The following is a 12,332-nucleotide window of genomic DNA, read 5'->3' on the forward strand; positions in this document are numbered from 1 at the left end:
CCACAGACTGTCTGGCTCAACAGTCGTTAGAGCTCATAATCATGCAACGGTAGATTCAATGAGACAAAACAACCAAGACAAACAATTCAGTGCAGTTGTAGTATTCACCGTAAGCTTTAAGTGATAAAAGTCTGTACAGACGTTGGTCTGGACAACTAAATCTGAAGAGTCATGCTTACAACGGATCTCTTCAAAACTTCTTTCTTCCTTCTCCACTGGACAGGAAGTGAATGGGGCCACTTCTTGTCCTTTCTGGAGTGTGACATCTGTGCGAGAAAAAAAAGTGAATGTGTGTACGTTGCCCCTACTTCCCGCCCAACCCTTCCCCCCTCCTTTTTTTTTACTAGTAGCAAAATGTTGAAATGTGCCAATCAGAAACATGACACTTACTCAATGAAAAGGGAGTGCTTTTAAGATTCCCTCCTTTTCATGGTCACGCTCATTAGTCCTCTGCTTGCAACGCGTGGACGATGTCTGCTGCTGTGAGACTTACCAGAAGAATGCTCACCCCAAGGATAACGCTAGGAGCCTTCGTGATCTTCGTCCTAATATCTCACTGTTCAACAGCAAACGGTACAGTATGAACTCATTAGTGATTATGTATTCTGCATTTTATGCGGAAACCTTTGCACAAAACGGAATTGGGTTGATGATAAATTGATTTCCTCTATCAGCCCTTTGGTTTTATTTGTATTTAGGATGCCACAACTGCACTGATAGACTGGTTTGTTTCAAGGATGCTGTGAATGCACTCTAGTCTGTCAAAGTTGAACAGGAAGCATGTTTTTTTGTTTGAGAGAAGCTTCACTATCTTTCTATCTATCGTCAGAAATTCTTTTAGATTTATTACAAGGCAAGTTTGAAATACAAATAGCATATAAACCTATGCATGTGATGCATGCTGGTCCAAATATGATGGTGTGGAGCATAATTTTAACAGATTTTATTCAACTTTATAAGTGTATACTCTCCGCAGATGCCCAATTCTCCCTCACCAACAAGGCCACTGGGTTTTGCCTGTTGAAAAAATTTACCCGTTGCCTTGACATCCGCTGGACGACCGGTAATCGGCTTTTCGCTGTCACCACCAAAAAGTGCCTTGGAGCGCAGGGTAAAAGTGTGGGGAGCGAAGTGAGCCTCTACGACTGTGATGACAAAACCGACCTCCAGAAGTGGGAATGCAAGAATAACACACTGATCGCCCTGAAAGGCAAAGAGCTCTACATTGAAGTCAAAGCTGACGAAACAATTGCTCTCTCCAAAACGGTGGGGCCGAATAACCACCTCACAATTCCGGGGACATCCAGTGGTGCTTGCTCAAGGACATACAGAGGTATAGTATGGAAACCATTGCTTTGGAGGGCACTAGTATTGTATAGCCATGACAGTGAAGACCACTGTTTCAATTTGCTCATATGATTCGTATTGATTCATACAGAACTGTTTAATTTTAATCAAGCACAACAATTTATCAAGATCCTTAACATTACAGTTTGTCTGTGCATGTCTTGAGTAAATCAATAGTGAATGCAACTAGCAAATAAGTTAAGTATGTCCTCAAATAATGGCTAAACAATACACCCATGCAGAAATAGTTGTGGCAATTTAAGCAAATGTTATTTGACCAAATACAAATTTTCTCTTTTAGAACTTTATACACTTGAAGGAAATGCGTTTGGCAAAGTCTGCATGTTTCCCTTCCTGTACAAGGACCGGTGGTTTGGGGAGTGCACCACGTACGACTCTTCACAAAAGCGTCTTTGGTGTTCAGTTGAAACTAAATATGAACATGAACAGTGGGGATACTGCCCGACTTCTGGTGAGTACTGTTTTCAGGACCCAAATCTTGCGACAGTGAGTAGGAGGGAATGAATGAATCTTGTATATGTAAGCATTATATGCATCTTTAGGACTTTGGTTGATTTTGGATGATTCTTTTAAATGTTAGAATAACTATAGCTTTCTGTTTGCCATATTTCTGTATCAATCATCAGTCACGGACACCTGGGCAAAAAACCTGGTGACAGGATCATATTACCAGCTCAACACTCAGTCAGCACTGACATGGCCGCAGGCTGAAGTCAGCTGCAAACAACAGGGCGCCACCCTGGTCAGTGTCGCAGATCCCAACGAACAAGCTTTTATCTCAGGTAAGGTGCCCCCCGGTGGATTTGAACAGATATTAAGGGTTTGTTTGCTTACACGCAAACCAGCTATTCTGGTGTAAATTGAAATGTTCTGTTAATTTAAAGAACCCTTAATCATCACATTGTGTTGGAAACACTTTAACTTTGACTTGAACTGAGAGAACAGCATAACAAAGAAAAAACACAAATGTTAAAATTTTCGTTCCGTTCGTTCCTGCACTGACACAAAGATCGTGTCTCTTGATTTCTAAAGCCGAAACACACAAAATGATATTATTCAACCGGATAAAAGAGACACGATTCGCAGGCCTGTGATCGTTTGACTTTGATTTCGGTCTTTTTGTGGATTTGTTATTACGCAACAAAAAAAGGAACAGTGTGAAAAAGAGGAACAATTTCTTTAGCCTGTCTATTTCTTTTCCATCTTCCCTCTTTACCACACACAGCACTGGTAGGATCTGGGAAACATAAACTCTGGATCGGGGTGGTTCTGGACCCGGAGCACGGCTGGCAGTGGTCCAATGGGAAGCCTTTCCGCTACTTGAGATGGAGTGAAGGTAAGTCTCACATGAAATCAGTTATCTAATAACATATAGTGAGGATACAAGCAAAGCATTAGTGATGTGATATAATGTATGTGAATGTCCACTACTCTACAGAAGCAAACTCAAGTTAAACCATCATATCTTTTTTTCATTCTGAAGGAAACCCACTTCATAATCCAGGACACAACTGTGGATTTCTTGAAACTGTCGGCCAGCACTTGTGGCAAAGTTCATCCTGTGTGAAGAGACTGGGCTATGTCTGCTACAAAGACATGGTCCCACCCACTCCCCCCCAAAGTACACACGCATTTCCATCCCTCCTCTGGCTACTGGCATTTTGTTGTGATAAGCTCACTGTACAAGATCAGTCATTCAATCCCTCATATTTGTATTCCATCTATGTTCTTTTTAATCATCAGTTGAGCAAGGATTTTGTGCAAGCCCATGGATTCCCTACAGTGGTCACTGCTTCCACCTTCAGCGCTCTGTACAAACGTGGTCAGATGCACAGAGAGAGTGCCGCAAAGAGCGAGGGGACTTGGTCAGCATCCGCAATGTGGAGGACCAAAGCTTTGTCATCTCTCAGCTTGGATTTGGTAAGTGAGGAGGCCACGGGTACGAAGACAGTCCAATGTTCTCAAACCATGAAGATTGTGCGAGTACATTTTTTGCTGTGGGATGATTTAAACCAATAATGATCAAATTCTAAGTAAAAAGCATATACAACTCTTGGATGTCCATGTCTATAGCATCCGACGAGGAGCTTTGGATTGGACTGAATGACAGGAGGACAGAGGGGCTGTTTGACTGGAGCGACCACTCTGCAGTCAGCTTCACCAGCTGGGAGTATGGGAAACCGATGTCTACTGAGACAGAAGACTGTGTTCTCATCAGGGGGGAGGTAAAAAACATTATGTGGGTATAATGGTGCATATAAATTCTTCCATTCATAAATGTGTACATGAACACATCACACATGGGGGACGTGTCAGCTCACATCATAATTTGTACTTATTCGGTTTGCACCAAAAAAATCTAAACATTAACGTATGAGGTTTAAAAGTGTGTAGATTATCTACCCAGTAAATCTAAGAAATATTAATGCTTTAGTGGTGCTTTCTTCTTTCAGAATGGGAACTGGGCAGATCGATCGTGTGATGAGAAACACGGCTTTATCTGTATGAAGCAGAGTGAAACTGAACCCACTGGAAAAGAATTAGATCTGGACATAGGCTGCAAAGCGGTGAGTGAAGTTTACATGCTATATGAAAAAGCATGTGGATAAAGAGGGTGTGTGTTTAAGATTCAAATTGAAATGTAAAAAGTAACTGGTTGATTCAGTCATCATCTGTAAATTCTATATACCTATATGCATCTACAGATAATATAGCCGATTAAAATAAAGTAACCTTTGAACAACTTTAGAATTGTTTTAAAACACCTTGACTGGTGAACTGCAGATCAATGTCTTTAACAACAGAATGGATATTCAGCCCTTAAACGCAGTTTGATCCATGCTCTATTTCCAACAGGGTTGGAAAAGACATGGTTCCTACTGCTACTTTGTCGGAGCTGAGACCAAGACCTTTGATGAAGCCAAAGATGGCTGCAAGAGCTCAGACTCCTACTTAGCTGATGTGTCAAATGGGTAGGACATTTTCTTCATGTGATGCTATTGCTATTAAGTGTTTGCTTCATATAATTCAATAAACATGTGTAAATATTTCCAGGGTGGATAATGCCTTCCTTGTCAGCTTGGTGGGGTTGAGACCAGAGAAACACTTCTGGCTTGGGCTCTCGAACCAGAAAGACCTTGATGAGTTTGTGTGGACCAACAGAGACTCTGTGATGTTTACACACTGGAACGCCGAGATGCCAGGTATGAACAAATATGAAACCTATCTTTAGTCGGTAGATATAAACGGTAAACGCCATAATTTACATTTGATCATTTTTCAATCAAACACTCAAGGTTACCAACAGGGTTGTGTTGCCATGACAACTGGGATTTTGGCTGGACTCTGGGATCTGCTGCCCTGTACCAACCAGGAAAAATACATCTGCAAACACATGGCCGAGGGGGCAGTTATAACCGCCCCACCTCCCACTCAAACTGCTCTTCAGTGTGCTGAAGGTTGGTCACGAGTGGGCACAAGAAACGTCTGCTCTAAGGTACATCAACAGCTAAATACAAAAGTCAGGCTATGGTAGACAAGTCAAATGATGATCCAACGATATAAATCCTCCACGATACTACTGTCCTTATCTGGCCGACTTAATTTCAACCTACACTTCTTGTCTTGAAGTTTTTTACAGGGCCCCGAGCACTTGAGAAAACGTGGTTTGAGGCCAGGGATTACTGTCGGGCCATTGGAGGAGATCTGCTCAGCGTCCACAGCCAAGCGGAGCTATTAGTGGGACGGTATGAGTTGACTTAATACAATTCGAACTCGATGATTAACACAACGCTGATATCCAAAGCATTATTTCAGCAGTGAATGATACACTTTTTCAAATGTTAGATGGTCAGATTATTGATGTGTATTTTTTAAATCGTACTGTAGCCATGGAAAGGCCTGGATTGGGCTTCATGTTCCTGATACGAGCACCGGTTATACATGGAGCGATGGATCTCCGGTTAGTTGTGTTTTACACGTTTTAGAACTAAATTCATAACTCAAACATATCTCATTTTTTATTCTTATTTACTATGAGTATGTATTTTTGTTTTGTTTTGTTCACAGTTAAACTTCCAGCACTGGCAGGAAGGAGAGCCTAACAACTTCAATAATGCAGAATCATGTGCTGAATTCAGAATTCATCTGGGGGATGAGTCCGGGTCCTGGAATGATGTGAACTGTGAGAGTTACAATGACTGGCTGTGCCAGATCCGCGCAGGTACAGTTGAGAAAGAATATGAACTAAATGCTTATACTTCGTCTCTTCTGAAGAGAAATGAATTGTAAACGTTGTGCCCCATTCTACTAAGCTTCCCACATGCTACATATTTCATGAACTCAAACATGTTAAAGAAAGGAAACAACCCCAAAAATAAACGTACAATTAACCTAATACCTCTCTGACAGTGTCGTTCAAAAGTAAACATTATTATATTTGAAAAAAAAAGAATTTATGGCAGAGCTGTTTGGATTGCACAAAAGGTTACTATTGCTATACTAAACCAAATACTGTTACCCATAGTAACTCAAACCACTGGGAACCAAACTGACAATCAAATCCCCAATTCATACTAATGCTGCTGTCATGGGCTTTATTGCCCCACAGGGCAAGATCACACAGCAAGTGTCATGTTGAATATTAATAAGTACTGTAGTGGTAAGAATGGTTGTTTTGTTGGCTTTGTTTTAGCGTTATTGTAATTGACATTGACAGCTGTTTGTGTCTGTGCAGGACGGACTCCAAAACCCCCCCCGAACGCCACCGTAGTGGGTAAGTTGACATCGTAAAGCCACAGACCCACAAAACAACTCGCATGAACACCTTTTCAAATAATTCTGGCTAGTAGCACAACATTTCTTACAGTTGACTGTAGGTCTTAGTATGGTCTAATGATTCATTCATAAAACATTTTTTGATATAAATTACTTAAAGCGATACTGTACGTGGCTTGCATTTTGAATTGCAGCAATGTTTCCTGTTATTAGCAGGCGATTTAGATGGTGGAGAGACAACTTTTTCTATCTCTGGTTTTTAATAACATTAGAAATAAGCATTTTTATGTTGTCTACATACAGTAGGACGGATAATTATTTATTATAGAGTGAGGAGGCAAAAAAAAAAGTTACATTTTTATTGCAGATTACAACACCACTTCAGATGGATGGCTTTTGTGGAGAGGGAGTCAGTATTTCCTCAACAGATTGCCAATGGCCATGGAAGATGCTCGTCACTACTGTCAGCAGAGGCATGGCGACTTGGTATCTATCAGCACTAAAGAGGAAAACATCTTCTTATGGAAACAGGTCAGTATTTTGTCTGTTTGGTAAACAGCACTCAAATTTGGCATTTTAATAACAAGATTTTTTTTTTTATTAAAGCTTCCGTGTATTTCTGTGGTTGCTTTCACAGATATCCAGAGGCTATATGCAATATTATATTGGTATGTCTGTGGATCTTGACGGGTCATTTTGGTGAGTATTAATGAACCCAGAGTAAACTCTTGGGCCGCCATTTAATTTTCAAGTATTAAAGTCACAGTAACATTAAAACATGTGCATCCTTAGCTTCAGTAAGGTGACTTGATATTTACATGAATGGGGTTTATGGATGAAACATATCTGGTGTCAGGTGATTGTTTATGTGAGTACAAAATACATTTTTGTATGTGCCTAAAGGTGGATGGATGGCACTTCCCTGTCAGTGCAACAATGGGACGAAAATCAACCTAGTGCTGATGCCTTTGATGAGAACTGTGTATCTATGACTTATTATACGGGTGAGTACTCCAAAGAGAGCTTCAGAGCAAATAACAAATGAAAGGAAGTCAAATTTAAGTTATCATAGAATATGAATGAAATAGTACTGGTAAAATGTGACTCATTGTATCTCTGCTATGCTCACAGGTTTCTGGCGTTCTAACAATTGTGGCCAAGAGCACCAGTCCATTTGTAAACGAGGAGGCTCAGCACCTGCCAACACTACCGTGGCCCCCACAGTTCCTCCTGTAGGCGGCTGCCCACTCAGGTGGACTAAATTTGACTCGAAGGTTAGAAATCACTGTCAGCCTTAATAGAGTTTGATAATGGAAGAAAAATGCAGACACTTAATCAAAAATAACCATTGCGCTTGGTTGTAGAGTGACAAAAAATGTGTTCATTTGTTGTCTGCAGTGTTATAGTATCAATAGCCAGAGCATCAACTGGGAAGAAGCAAGAAAACGGTGCATAACCATTGGAGGAAATTTGGTCTCTATTCCTACAAGACGTGTGCAAGGTTTGGTCCATTTCTGTTTATATATTTGTGATGATCACAATCATATACAATAAAGTGTACAATATAGTGTGAAAGTTCATCCTCAACCTTTGGGAAACAACTGAGAAATATAACTCATGGGGGGGGGGGGGTCTATGCTAGAAAAAGGATCTTGACTTATGCTGTTAATTAATCATATTCCTGCTTATTGGAAAACAGAAACCTTACCTAACTTCTACCTTTGAAATCTTTCAGCATTTCTTATCACTACAATGGCTAAAGTAGCATCTGCAGATCTGTGGATAGGTTTGAATAGTAAAAAACAAGAGGGATTTTACTGGACGGATGGAAAGCCAAGGCGATACACCAACTGGGGATATGCTGTAAGTATATGTAAAACTGTCATGTACATTACCAGCTATAAATCCTATTTTTCTATTAACTACAGTGGCTTAACTTCTCATGTTGCTGCAATGATGAAGAAATGGGCTTCAGGGTGTGTCAGTGCATCATTACAGTTTAGGTGTGTGTTTAAGGCAAACAATTGAAAAAAGCCCATTTTTAACCAGAGATGGCATTGAAACGCTCTTTTTTAGTTTAGTATTGATATACTTGACAAATTAAGTATTTTTAACAGCATGCTAATGTATTAATTTAAAAAAATGTCTCCTGTAGAAACATCTACGTCGTCCTGGGACCTTTTATCAAAGATGGAATGAGGTAACATTTCAAGGACCGAAAAACACTAATTTAAAACGTTCACGTTGGAGTGAAATAAAATTGACATTTTTATAACTCATCTGTACTCTACCAGGAAGGCTGCGTTGTGATGAACAACAATCCCTCCGTTGGCACAGGGAAATGGTTGATTAAGTCTTGCAATGACACCAATGGTTTTGTCTGTCATCGAAATCTTGGTGAGTTCATCCCGTCTGTGCCTAAAAGCTGATCATGCAACATTTTGGTGCACAGATGGTATACAGAACCTTTCGTCCCCAAAAGTCAAGGTTTAGTTTAGTTGCAGCCCATGTATTAAGAGTAAGATTTGGAAACATTGTTTTGTAAATTGTTAGCATTAATATAAAGACAAGTTTTGTAAATAATTGGCAAAATTCTTACGTGAAAACATAAGCTAATCGCTTAATTTCTGTCTTGCTCTCTACAGACCCAAATAGCCCCTCTAAACCAGAACCAGTAGTTCCTAGCATCTACGTAGCTCTGGGAAACGACAGCATCAAGGCTGTGACTCAAAATCTGACCTGGGACGATGCCAAGAGACATTGTGAAGGTGAAAAAGCCAACCTGGTTAACCTGCGAAATGAATGGACACAGGCCTATGTTGAACTGCTGGCTATGAATCTCAAAGCTCCTCTTTGGATTGGACTGAACAAGCAGCAGGTACAATGCTGCAAATGTATACAATTTCTGTACTATTGCACAAAAACTCTCAGTTCCAGTGAAATCATACCTTAAAAACATCTTCTAGCAATATAACTTGAGCTACATCGCAGATTTGATTTAGCAAGATTTTTAGCTTCATGACAGTCGGCATAAAACCTCCACAAGACATATGACTATTCTGCTACAACAATAATATAAAACTGTACATTTGTTTAACCTGTTGCTAGTGCTTTATAGAAGTGTATTTCAAACAGCAGTACAAACGTTGTTGAATGTTAGCAGCATGTTGAATAATGTGATCCGCACTTGCTTTCAGACGGGGGGGTATTTTAGGTATATTGATGGCTGGCACTTGAACTTCGCCAACTGGGCTGAAGAGGAACCAAAAAGGGACCAACCTTGTGTGTACATGGACTTGGATGGAAAATGGAGGACTGCTTTTTGCAATCGGACCATGAATAGTGTGTGTATTCAGTCTACAGGTACGTGTTGACCAGACACATTCATTAATACAGTCCACCACTCATTCAAAGACTCAAACTGTGCAGGATTACATTGTAAATTCTGAGTTACAAACTGTTTAGGTAAGAATGATGTTTGCTCGTTTCACCTATCCCTTAACTGTGACTGTCATGATGTACTGTAGACATGTTGTTGTATGACAATGATCAAGAGTTACAGTACATGCAGCTTTTATGTTCACAACATCGAATGTCACTGTAAGAAATCCTGTTATATGTTGATCTCATCATCACCATCTCTGTTCCTCACAGATGTGGCACCAACAGAATCAACCAAATTCCCCGGAGTTTGCCCTGAAGAAAGTGTGCAGTACCACCAGAGCTTTTCCTGGCTGCCATTCAGGGGCTACTGTTATTTGTTTGTCACAGATGAAAGTGAATGGGCAAATGCAGCTAGCAGTTGTGTACGGCATGGTAAGAGACACTCAGTTCAGAGAGAATGTCACTCTCACAAGTATAGACTGAGAAAAAGCTGCAATATTTGCCCATTAATTTCTTGAATCTGACTCTTTTTGTGTGAAGGTGGAGTCCTGGCTAGCATTGAAGATCCCTCTGAGCAACAATTCCTCAAAAGCAACGTGGAAATATTTCTAGACAGCCACAGCTCGTTCTGGATCGGCCTGTATAAAACTCATAAAGGTATTAACACACTCAAAAAAGATTGTTTCAAGAGATTCTACTAACTAAAAACAGTTTAGGAAAAGTAAATTAGACAAACCAATCATGAAAAACGTTCTGCTGATCAACGTGAGCTAAACTAGGAAGTCACCAAATTGACTGATTGTAGCTCGAGTACAATGTTTTCTAAAATGTTATTTATCTCTTTTATTTGTGTTGCCTTGTGTAGCTAGCAGATACAGCTGCTTAATGATATGGATATGTTTGTGTTGCGCACAGGGACATGGATGTGGTTGGATAAAACCATCTTGGACTACACCAACTGGGCTGAAGATGAGCCTGAGTCTGACTTCGGAAGTATCGGAACCTCAGATGGGACTTGGCGATCAGGTCGCAGATGGCATGATCGACCATACATCTGTAAAACTCCTAAAGGTATGATCATCACACCCACACAGTTTAAAATACAATATTTTCATAAGCACATTACACAAGCTAATGCAGTAAGACAAAACAATAGAAAACACTAACTAGCAAAAAGCTAATAAAAAACACATTTCAGTTTTTAGGAGATATTTGCTTTTTAGCCAATATTGGAGGATATTGCTTTCTGAGCACAGGGGATGTGTCAAGGTTGCCCCTGAATTTATATGTGCAGAGCCTCACTACTTTGCCCATCTTAATGGAAAAAATTGAACTGGATGTAGGGGTGGAATAGATTAAAATTAAAAATATTCCGTGAGAGATTCATTATGTAACCATTCCTCTCCTCTTCCCCATCAGTGATGCCCACTGATCCAGGCACAAAACCTGGTAAGTTACACATGTTTCACCTTCATTTTTACAGTGAGATAAATTCAAAGTAAAATTTTGTCTTGAATCGTTCGGACTAATCACCTTGGACTTAATCTGTGCAGAACCACACGGAGGTCAGGATCCTCGCAGTCGTGTCCACACCAGCTTGATTGTGGTGCTGATCATTGCCATCGCCTCTTCACTGATAGCCGTTGGATTTTTCATCTACAAGAAGGCCCCCCGTTCGTTACCCACCTTTGACAATCCACTGTACTTCAACCGGGAACGATCTCAGCCCGATGTGGTGGACACCAATAAACTTATAGAGAAAGCAGAGGAGGAAAACCCTGAGCCTATTATAGCTCTGTGATTTATTGAGTAGCATAATCTAGTGGGACATACATTTTACTGTATATCTTCGACTGATGTATTACATATTGATGCTTCATTTATGTTTCGCTATAACTTCCTTTTTTTTTTACAATATACGGTCTATATTCAGTTATTTAACAGTTTGTCACTAAATGTGAGTTTCAGCTGAGTTGGCGATGTCTAACCTCATGGAACAGAATTTAGGCTCTAGGATGTCTCAATGGGAATAATTAGTATTTGACTTTTTCTTTTTTGATGTATGACTGAATGTATAGGAATGTCACGTTATGCTTGTGCCCACTAGATGCTGGTCATTGCTTTTAATTTGAAATCTCTAAGCCTGTCACTGTTAAAATGGACATTAAACTTGGCAAAAAACAATAAATCTTCACTTGTTGCGTTATTTCTTATTCATTACTTATCAGGTAACCAATGAATTCACTTTGGCTAAAGGTTACTGACTGGTAGTTACTTGCATTTCAATAAAACCTCCGTTAGCTCAGGTGCACAGATACAACACAAAGACGTTAACCATTAACCAAATGTGACTCACGATATTTAAATTCAAAGTCTATCCTCTCCTTCCTCCATTTCGCCTCCATGTAATAGAAACTCCTATTGGTATTAAAGCTGTATCGTTGACAAATCTCCTGTCAGACTCCATTTTTAGCATCACAGCGAGCTAAGCTAACGTTAACTCTCCTGGTAATTTAGCCCGATGTGAGTTGTTAACTTTCTAAACTTTGTTGTGAGGCCATCAAAGAGTTTAGAGTTTAGGATTCACTGACTTCACAATTATCGCTAATTGAACCGATAACGACATCACCTGCGATTCCTTCTGCCATCGACAGTCGTTGGTAAAGGTGCAGTACTGTTTTTGTCCACACAGGCTGGCTGTGTGGGGTTATTACCCCGGAGCCGCTGTTTCACCCGTTTTACATGAAAGGGCAGTTATATTGTTTTCTGTCCTCGGTTTATTTTATTTTTTCTAACACTATCTT

The 12,332-nt window shown here is 40.1% G+C and overlaps 1 protein-coding gene across 1 annotated transcript; it reads left to right on the top strand.

The window, feature by feature from the left end:
* Nucleotides 1-446: 446 nt before the first annotated feature.
* On the top strand, nucleotides 447-11,716 carry LOC133017801 (macrophage mannose receptor 1-like). The gene is made up of 31 exons (XM_061084002.1): nucleotides 447-573; nucleotides 977-1,333; nucleotides 1,649-1,819; nucleotides 1,995-2,150; nucleotides 2,594-2,704; nucleotides 2,852-2,989; nucleotides 3,112-3,288; nucleotides 3,442-3,593; nucleotides 3,822-3,935; nucleotides 4,225-4,340; nucleotides 4,423-4,571; nucleotides 4,665-4,864; nucleotides 4,999-5,114; nucleotides 5,257-5,329; nucleotides 5,437-5,590; nucleotides 6,104-6,142; nucleotides 6,512-6,675; nucleotides 6,782-6,843; nucleotides 7,048-7,148; nucleotides 7,276-7,418; nucleotides 7,543-7,645; nucleotides 7,880-8,007; nucleotides 8,300-8,344; nucleotides 8,439-8,541; nucleotides 8,790-9,022; nucleotides 9,342-9,507; nucleotides 9,799-9,960; nucleotides 10,069-10,185; nucleotides 10,444-10,599; nucleotides 10,948-10,977; nucleotides 11,082-11,716. Exons 1-31 carry the CDS (start codon nucleotides 471-473, stop codon nucleotides 11,327-11,329), a joined length of 4,287 nt encoding a protein of 1,428 aa, XP_060939985.1. The 5' UTR covers nucleotides 447-470; the 3' UTR covers nucleotides 11,330-11,716.
* The last annotated feature ends 616 nt before the right edge of the window (nucleotides 11,717-12,332 follow it).

Source organism: Limanda limanda, chromosome 13 (genome assembly GCF_963576545.1).
Source record: "Limanda limanda chromosome 13, fLimLim1.1, whole genome shotgun sequence".
Taxonomy (NCBI): Eukaryota; Metazoa; Chordata; class Actinopteri; order Pleuronectiformes; family Pleuronectidae; genus Limanda; species Limanda limanda.

What these genes read in the sequence shown, in the direction of transcription:
- LOC133017801 (XM_061084002.1), top strand. Translation starts at nt 471, where the DNA reads ATGTCTGCTGCTGTGAGACTTACCAGAAGAATGCTCACCCCAAGGATA. An exon ending in TCCTACAAGACGTGTGCAAG is followed by an intron (nt 7,646 to 7,879) that starts GTTTGGTCCATT and finishes GAAATCTTTCAG; the next exon opens with CATTTCTTATCACTACAATG. An exon ending in ACACCAACTGGGGATATGCT is followed by an intron (nt 8,008 to 8,299) that starts GTAAGTATATGT and finishes TGTCTCCTGTAG; the next exon opens with AAACATCTACGTCGTCCTGG.